This window comes from Olea europaea, chromosome 22 (genome assembly GCF_002742605.1).
Source record: "Olea europaea var. sylvestris chromosome 22, O_europaea_v1, whole genome shotgun sequence".
NCBI classification, from domain to species: domain Eukaryota; kingdom Viridiplantae; phylum Streptophyta; class Magnoliopsida; order Lamiales; family Oleaceae; genus Olea; species Olea europaea.
The window spans coordinates 6,108,110-6,118,338 of NC_036258.1; the positions used below are offsets into that span (position 1 = coordinate 6,108,110).

General features: G+C 33.1%; 1 protein-coding gene across 1 annotated transcript; it reads left to right on the forward strand.

The window, feature by feature from the left end:
• The first annotated feature begins 1,194 nt into the window (after positions 1-1,194).
• On the forward strand, positions 1,195-2,024 carry LOC111371536 (glycine-rich protein 3 short isoform-like). The gene is made up of 2 exons (XM_022993579.1): positions 1,195-1,342; positions 1,575-2,024. Exons 1-2 carry the CDS (start codon positions 1,246-1,248, stop codon positions 1,853-1,855), a joined length of 378 nt encoding a protein of 125 aa, XP_022849347.1. The 5' UTR covers positions 1,195-1,245; the 3' UTR covers positions 1,856-2,024.
• The last annotated feature ends 8,205 nt before the right edge of the window (positions 2,025-10,229 follow it).

Sequence of the window (10,229 nt, forward strand, 5' to 3'; positions counted from 1 at the left end):
ATTGTTCAAGATCCCAGGAAACTGAATCTGCAAAAGTTTCTTTTTTATTAATAAATCTCAATTCAAATATATTATATAATTATTTTCTTTTATTCTTTTTATACCCTTCCATGTGACAATGTGTCTATTATCACCAGTGTATCTCGATATATATCACAAGATAATTAAAGACCCCTTGACACAAGTTTTATTAATATACCTATGTAACAAATTACAATAAAATATTGGGATGGATAGATGACAAGAATGATAAAAAGGTAACGACTATGTACACCTATTGACTTTTATCGATAACTATCTTACAGGAAATAACTGCAATTTACCATGCACCATGTACATTCTCTCAGTAATACAAAGGTTTATGCACCATTTGTGAGTACGCGTGTAGTTCCATTTTATCTGAATATTTTAAAGTTTGCATTTTTTTATTCGTAATTAAAATTATTTAGAATTTTATGTAATAATTAGAAAAGTTAACAAATGTTCTTTTTTCCTTACAAAATTTGAAAATTCTGGTGAAAACTATAGAATCTGACCAACTTTTAATGAAGAACATCCTTTTTTTTTTTTTTTAAATTAATTAAGAATGATTGGCAGTGAGTCGTAGCTTTAACTGTCTTTTATTTTTCCCTCTTGATTTTGCAAAGTTAACACATATGCTATATAAATTAAGTTTATTAATAAAATATGACATTATGGCTATATTTTTACCAACATTACTTCTGCACATAACTGGATAGAAAACATTAATAGCTACAAGTCTCATTGAATTCTCGATAAAAACACCTAAAAGTTACTCAAACGGGATGTTTTGACGGGGAATGTTGACAGAGCTGACATGACAAAACGTGATTCGCCTTTTTTTTTAATTTTTCAATGAATGCACGTATAGTGTTGTCTGTCAACATTTCCTGTCAAAATTCTCTGTTTGAGTAGCATAATTGCTGATAAATACTCAAGTGATCAATATTTTGGAATAAAATGATATCCAGCCGTATATAAATTTAGCACAAAATTAAGTGTCGATCAACAGTGCTTTTAAGATCGACGTGTAATCAAGATAAGGTGGAATTTGTACGTATTAAATCTGTGTATTTATTGCCAATAAAAGCTGGACCTACTCAACTCTAATAATGGACTCAATATCTTCCTAGATTTGTCTATAAATAGAGATGAAACACTCTAAACATTATCATCAAAAACATATATCAAGTTCCATTTTTTCTTAACAATCAGTTATAGCAAATGGGTTCCAAGACAATTCTTCTACTTGGCCTTCTGGCTATGGTTCTTCTCATTGCATCAGAAGTGTCAGCCCGGGAATTGTCTCAGACTTCCACCGGTAAGTTTCTTCTTACACAAAAGTTTTCGTCGTTGAATGTAAAATTTCTTCTACATATATAGATTATTGTTTCCACGACAATGTGCACATTTTATTAAATAAAATAAAACATGTCTCGAAGTGTTTAAGAATTTCATTTTTTCCAATCGAAAGTTGATAGACTGTGTGGTAAAGATTTTTAAGTATTAATAGCTGTTCCTATCTTGTACTTTTGCACCTAAAATTTGTTCAGATAAGGAGGCCGAGAAGACAAATGGGGTTGAAGAATCCAAGTATGGAGGTGGAAATGGAGGATACCCTGGTGGCGGTTACCCCGGCGGTGGATATGGAGGAAATCACGGTGGGGGTTATGGAGGAAATCGCGGTGGGGGATATGGAGGAAATCGCGGTGGTGGAGGAGGCTACTGCCGTCATGGCTGCTGTGGCCAGAAACATTACGGAGGGGGTTGCAGGTGCTGTACATATGCTGGTGAGGCAGTGGATGCTGAACCTGAAGCCAAGCCTCACAACTAAAACCAACCTAAGAAATGCAGTGTTTTTTTAACGTTGTTGTATCTTACGTACGAATAAGAGGATGAGTGATGTACAGTATCCATTTATTGTGGATCGTTTGTATCAGTTCTACCTCAGCTGTGTGAGTTAAAATACTGCAATATTATGCTTTGTTTTGCATGGATTTGTATCACCAGTTCTGTATTCTCTGAAAGAAATATGCTACAAAAATGGAAATGAGGAACGAAACGTGAAAGGACAGAAGATATTGAACTTTTATTTTCGAGATAAGTAAGACATGAAATGCTCCGGAAACAGTATTAAAGATTTAAAATTTATTTATATATTAATATTAAATTCTGGAAAGGATATTTAACATTAATCAAATTTGAATAACTTCTTTTGTAGTATAATAGTTTAGCCTCCAATTATGTTCATTTTTAGTTGAATAATAGAATAAAGCACCTAGACAATATGCAGCGTGTCTACCTCAATTATTTGCTAATTCGAAAATATCTATCAAAAAATGAGCAATGTATTAGATAAATAGTTGCTCAAGTCTAAAGAGTCGTCTCAAATAGCCCCGTATGGTTTTTAACAATTAATTTTAATCACACGTTTCATGGGATCCATAAATCTTTAATCGTATTTTTCATCAATTTTTATCAAAATCTATTAAAAAATTGATTTTAATCTACAACAAACAAGGGTATATCTTGTTGCTCTGAGATGAACTTGAAAGACGTGTCAAAAGTTATCGAGATCTATATTGCCACTTGATAAGAATTTTTTTTATTTAAAATATATCATGAGTTGTTGGAGCAATTGATTTTAGGAAATAACATGGTTTTTCTTTTCCGCATATTTACCAAAACATATTAATAATACTACTATGCATATTAATAATACTACTATGCTATTCCACACTTAAATTATAAAATAGTACAAAATTAGAGGCCATGAAATACTATAATAAAATTACAAATGATTCTTGAAGTTTGCAACTAAAATCCGTCTTTATTTCGTCTAGTACGATCTCATCTTCTTGAATAATTTTATGAACATTGAAATTCATACCATGAAGTGGCTACATGCCGAGAATGGATCGGCCCACCACGCTAGTTGGCTTGCATGATCGAATGGGGCTCGGTTAGTACCAGTTCGTAGCTCGTTTCTCTAACTAAAAATTGTACGTTTATTCCTTGAAGTATAGTGAAGACGTAAATTTATAAGGAAATCGAAACCGTAAAAAATTATATTTTGTTAAAAAGAATTATGACTTTGCAAAAATCCTCCTCTTTTATTTGCGTATGTTGTGTACATTTTTTTTTTAAACATTGAAATATCAATATAAAGTAAGAAGTATAGAAGTTAGATACTAAAAAGTCGTGAAGGTTATAACTATTGAAAATCTTCAACGAAATATTAGTTATCTTATCTTCTATTTGATAGTCCATACCATGTCAGTCCTTCACACCCATTAGAGCCTCAATTCATTTTTTAGCCTGCTTCAATAGCTTGATGTAACCTTGCAACCTAAAATAAACATAGCCTTCGATGTTACAATTGACATCAAGTGTATTACTAGATCACTTGTCATCAAAAATAATATTGAACACTATTTTTCATTGTTTGCCACTATGGATAAAGATTAAAATTATTATCTCTTTTCGACTTATAACAGTAAGAATTTGTATGAAAATATCTAGCCAATTTAAGAATCTGTTTGGGAGTGATTTTAGAAATTGATTTTTTGATCGTTAGGAGAAAAGTAGAGTCCACCTGTGAGAGAAGAAGTCAAATATGACGGCTAGAATAGTGAAATAACGGTCAAAAAGTTATTTTTTGAGATAAAAAATCGCTCCCAAACAAGCTCTAAAAGGGATTTCATTTTGTATGCTACTAGTACTAGCAGAAAAATGGATACACGATGGGCTTCTTGCAATCGTCATACTTAAATAGATCCATACGTAATCTGGAAATGACAAATAATAAAGACGGCGGTGGTAGATCATTATTCTATTGTGTTTGGCAGAATAATATGAACGCAGGGTACTTTTTATGTCAAAGTGCGATGGGAATATCAAATGTGACAATTTTTGCATCAAATTTCGAAGTGATTGTCTAATCAATTCTTCTATAGTATTTGTGTTAACACTAACATTATCAAAAATTAAACTACAGGACCTTATCTTCACAATAAAATTCTCATAAGACGCCCATTAAAACATAAAAAATACTTTATATGTAGTGGAAAAATTCAACGACGACTTAAATGCATTTATTTTTTAATACATGATCAAAAACTTATTATTGTAATGATTGATGGCATAAATATAGTTTTTATGGTTTTTTATGAACCACAAATCGAAAGTAAAATAAACTACACTACTATATAAACTAATAGTAGCGTACCTCGACTGGTCAATTTGTACATGTGTTGAAGATATGTCTAGATAAACTTTATCAAGTGCCCACTTTTTATTGTGAATGAAAGAATTGTATGAAATGAAGTTGGTTAATTGTGATAAGACCAGAAGCATATATTTTCTTATATAGAAGTTTACAATGAAGGCCGTATATTGTGTACAAAGAAAGAGTCAGACTAAAAGGAAAGAATAAAAATTAAAAGGAACAAAAGAAGAAAAATATGATGTAATCAAACAATCAACGCCTCTTCCTATAATCTTGGGGGCAACCCCAGCCAAGTTGGTCGGGCAGTTGGATTAGCAATCGTGAGGTTGCTAGTTCGATCCTCGTTGGAGTTGCCTATTGGGCTTCTTGGTTTGAGCCGGTCAGCTATGGGTAAGCTAGGCTGGTTTACCTCCTTGTGGTCCTTTGTCGGCTAGGATCACAAGGCGGGGTTTACCTAGTGCGCACCTTCGGATAGCGGCTGCGGGTTCCCTTGTCAACAAAAAAAAAGTAATCATATCTCGTCCAATATGATATGCTGTCTGTTAGTTTCCTTAACAGTGAATAGCAACAAAAAGGCACCAAAAATGAACATAACCTTGCCTTCCAACATTATTTTGGGTTATAAACGACGTACGCTTAAACCAAAATGAAGTTGACCTTCCTAAGTTAGCAACCCTAACTTGAACAATTTATGGTTTTCAAGTGAAGTCATTTTCACAATAATTACGATATTGTTTCCAAATATGTTCCACATTCTCAAATGTCTTCTTGTTTTTCATGAAGTTTTCCAAGTATTTGAAAGTTGGCTTATTTGATTTTTTATTCTTTCACCTCTTTGCAAATATTGCTTCTTCCACCTCATCATCGGGCTCAATTGTTGTCCTTTCGGTAGGAATAACATTTTCTGCAATTGGAAGAACACGTGCTTGAGAAAAATCGTAGAAGTATCGAAACAACCGAAGAATGGTTAACATCAATATCGAGGTTCAAGAATCCAGTGTATCCACGTTTATTTATTTTGGAAGAAAATTTGAAGAATAAACTCAGGTAATAGAAAGTTGGAATTAAATAAATATTTACAAATGAAGGAACATAAATATAATATTGAAGAAATATTGGTATAAGAAAAACAGTAATTGAAAATATAATCAAACATAAGATAAAAACTATATATAAAAATTGAATTATTCTTCTAAATGGATTAGGAGAATACTAGGAGATTATAGAAAATATTGAATTATGATGAATTTTGTTTTGTCTCTGGTTCCCATTTATAGACTTAGAATTGATAGCACCCTGCAACCATGCAGGTTGCTTAGGATCGCCTAACTCGGTTTGGCGAACTGGCTTTTGTTGGAAATGGTGGGTCTATTGGGTCAATTTTGACCACAATTTTAAGTGGGACTCGATGTTCGATGTATCAAGATTAATGTTCAATTAAATTCTACGTTCCGAGTAGATGAGTGTAGAATATTTAATTGTGAAAAACCATTTCAATATGAATGAGAAATTATGGTTGAAAGTTGGATAATAAATAAGAGGATAAATGGGAAAGAATTGGAAAAATGTTCCAATCCCACATAGGTTGCAAACACAACCTTGAACCACTTAATAAGCTTCAAGTTTGGAAATGGGTTTGGGCCCCAAGGGGTACCAATAGTCTTTGAAAGGGGGGAGTCTTAGACTGTCTAGACTAGTCCAAAGGCCACACGCGCGCGCCGTCGCCGTCCGTCCGGCCGGGTCGGGTTCTGGTGTGGGCCTGGGTTAAAATTAATTCAATTTTTTTATTTATTTTCGGTTTTAAAAAAAATTGAATTTAATTTTTTCCCTCCCTTTGACAGTTTACAAACCGACCCATCAGTTCGAAGAAACTGTGCATTAAGTGGCATGAGGGAAACTGCCCAAAACCGTCAACTTTCTTCCTCTATTTGAATAGTCCTCATACAACACAAAGTATACACACGATCTCCTGCATACATACATCATACATCTCTTCTTCCTTGCATCAGTCTGCAGAGAGTATTTTCATTCGTTCTGGTTCGTTGTCTTACAGTCGAAGTGCTGCTTCTGCAAGTGTGATCGTTGTATCTTGGGAGACGCTTTACCACATACCGTAAGCACCGTGTGACGGGGTAAAAACGTCTTAAGGACAGAGAGCCTAATTCTCGCCTCGATCATCTTCTTTCCGAATTCTGGACTTCTTTCTTTTCATAATTTTTCGAACATAATATTCTACTTTACTGTTTCTGCAAATCATTTTATGTTTTACTGTTTTTACAAGTCATTTTCTGCTTTACTGTTTCTACAAATCATTTTCTACTTTACTGTTTTTACAAATCATTTATGGAAAATCTGTTTCATACAAACCTTTAAAAAACTTTAACCAACAGCTTTCACGTGAGTCGACGAGCTTGCTAGCTCTTGGTCAATTCGTTCGAGCTACTCGCTTAGCTCATCCTACTCAACACCCACTGTCAAATAGCACAAGTCGAACGAATCTATTTCATTAATTAAGTTTATTTAATTAATTAAGGTTTCTCTTAGAGTATTTAGTTGTCCAGTGTTTGTCATATCATGCTCAAAACAAGTGAAAATTAAATCCAAGAGCACTAAAGTGTATCTTTGTGGGGGTATTCATCTACACAAAAAAGGTATAAATATTCTACCTCTGAAAAATTCGTCTCCATGGATGTCAGTTTTGTTGGAACAATTGGGATTTTTAATATCATTATCTTTAAAGGGGACACTAATTATAGAGAAATTTGCTATTTGTACACTGATTTTTCACACTTTGATCGACACTTGCATTGTTGTTAAGTGTTAATTGGATGAAAAAACTGTTTAAAATTTAAACTGTCCAATAGGATAATAACACGTGACAAAGTGTAAACTAAAGTGTACACCATAGTGTACATGTAATAATGTTCAATTATAGGAGATAAGGATCCAGTGTTTGTCATATCATGCTCAAAACAAGTGAAAATTAAATCCAAGAGCACTAAAGTGTATCTTTGTGGGGGTATTCATCTACACAAAAAAGGTATAAATATTCTACCTCTGAAAAATTCGTCTCCATGGATGTCAGTTTTGTTGGAACAATTGGGATTTTTAATATCATTATCTTTAAAGGGGACACTAATTATAGAGAAATTTGCTATTTGTACACTGATTTTTCACACTTTGATCGACACTTGCATTGTTGTTAAGTGTTAATTGGATGAAAAAACTGTTTAAAATTTAAACTGTCCAATAGGATAATAACACGTGACAAAGTGTAAACTAAAGTGTACACCATAGTGTACATGTAATAATGTTCAATTATAGGAGATAAGGACATATGTTTTCTTGATCTTCCTACTTGTTCCAGCTCTCTCATCCTAACCTCTCGACTAAACCTCAATAGTGCCTGAATTATATGAAACAACTACTATAGTCCTTGAAAAACCAAAGCTGTCAATGAAAGAGAAACTTCCCTTGCCTTTGATGTTGAAACATCGAAAGAGTTGGAACATATTGCTGAATATTACCACAAGGGTACTCAAGGAGGAGAGCAAACGAACTTGGACCCGTTCTAGTTCAAGCAACCGAACCAATATCCAGTAATAAGGTAAAAAAATTAAATTGTTCTCTTCAACTCGTGTGATATGTTAACCTTGGAATAAAGTACGCAAACCCATATGTCCATTGGATCATGCTAAAAGTACAAAATAGGATACAAAATGGTTTACAATTGGTTGTAAACCATTTTGTATCCTATTTTGTACAATTGTAAACCATTTTGTATCCTATTTTGTACAAGAAGAATAATCCATATCCATTGGCGAGGTGAAAGGTAACACGCGAGAGGAACAAAGATCCAGGAGCTCACATGAAATCTCAAATTGTTCACTACATATAGAGGTTGTCAACAAGGAGCACATGAGCAAATAAATACAGTGTGAATGTGTGATTCTTAACTAAAATCGGCAAAGAAGCAACCAATAAGAAGTCACCACCTAACATAACACAAAATGACCAAACTACCATAATGTCTGAAGCGAAATCTATAAGTACCCCTGATCGAAGAGGAAGGCATACAATTCAAATACTTTCCTCTTAAATAGTTATTTCTCCTCTTGTTCTAATTGAAACATCTAGACTAATGAATTTAGGAAATGAAACTCATAATTAGGTGAGAGGATTTGTTGATTGTGCCCTTGTTTGAGCCCCATTTTCCCACCAAAATACATTCTTCGACGGTGATTTGACATTATTTTAACCACACATTTTTCAATAAAATAATATTATATGCAAATCAAAAAAAAATTCTTATTTTTTAACCACACATTTTTTATCAATACACTATTCAAAAATTCATTTTCTTCGCAAAAATGGGGATTAAACAAGGGCCGTAACTACTTTTGATCTTCAATTGTAATTGTTTCATCAATAAAATCATTTGATTCAAGTTTTATCATCAACAAATTGATGGCATTTGTGAAAAACTCGAGCAAAGTAAACCACAAATCTGCCCACTAAAGTTTAGAAGCCTTAAGGATCTAAAAGAATGAATGGAGTAGAATAACCCATCCTTCAACATCAGCAAAGAAAATTATATAAACAACCATGGGTTCGCAATGCATCAAAAGAAACAATAAGTCCTATAATTAATATAAGTATTAAAACCAGACTTGGGGGAATATTTGTTAACCCTCGAAGTAAAGCACACGAACCCATATATCCATTTGCAATGTGAAGGCAACACATGATGGGAACGAAGAAACAGGAGGCTCACATAAAGATATCAAACCATTCACAACATTTAGGGTGGCTAAATAAAGCGTGATTTTTTTACTAAAATCAATTGAAAAGCAACCAATAAGAGGTCATCATTTGGTATAATGTAAAAATAACCAAACTACCCCAATGTCTAAAGGAAAATTTATAAAAATCCCCACGATTGAAGAAGAAGGTATGCAATTCAAATATCTCCTACTCAAATAATTATTTCTCCTCTTGTTCTAGTTAAAACATCTAGACTGGTGAATTTAGGAGATAAAACTCATAGTTAGGTGAGAAGATTTATTAATTACATTTACATTCGATCTTCGACCGTAATTGTTTCATCAATAAAATCGTTCGATCCGATTTTTACCATCAACATGATGATATTGATGATATTAATCTTCCAATTGCCATTAGGAAAAGGACACATAAGTGAAGACAATATCTATTGTCCCATTTGCGTTTTGAAAAATTTTCACCATCTCGGATAGCTTTTCTCACACTCCTAAATACCATACCTCTTCTACAAATCTGAACAGAACATTAGGTAATGAAGAATGGAAACAAGCCATAAAAGTTGAGATGGAAGCATTGGAAAAGAACGGGAAGTCGGGTAGCTTCCAAAAGGCAAGAAAATAGCCAATTGCAAATGCGTATATAATATAAAATATAAAGCTAATGGATCTACGATATAAGGCCAGGTTGTTTGCAAATGGATATACAAAAATTTATCTCGTTAGTTATCAAGATACTTTTGCACCGGTGACAAAAATGAATATTATAAGAAATCTACTCTCTTTGACTGCTCATTTTAACTGGAATTTGCTGTAATTTGATGTAAACAATGTATACCTTCATAGTGAGATTGATGAAGAAATGTACATGGAAGTTCCTCATAGTTTTAGCGTAAGTTTGGGAAAAAATTAACTACGTAGAATGAAAAAGACTTTTTATGTTTTGAAACAATCTAAGGCATGGTTAGGTAGGTATTCAAAGGTTATGTTGACTGTGTGATTTAGGAAAAGTCTGGAGAATCATACTTTACTCACAAAACAGTCCAATTCAGGGAACTTATAAATTTTTTTTTGTTATATATTGATGATATAATTGTAAATGGGAATGATCTAAGGGAACAAGTACTACTTTGCCAATGTCTTGCGAATGAGTTTGAAATAAAAGAGTTGACAAGCTAAAGTAACTTTCGGGAGTTGGATTG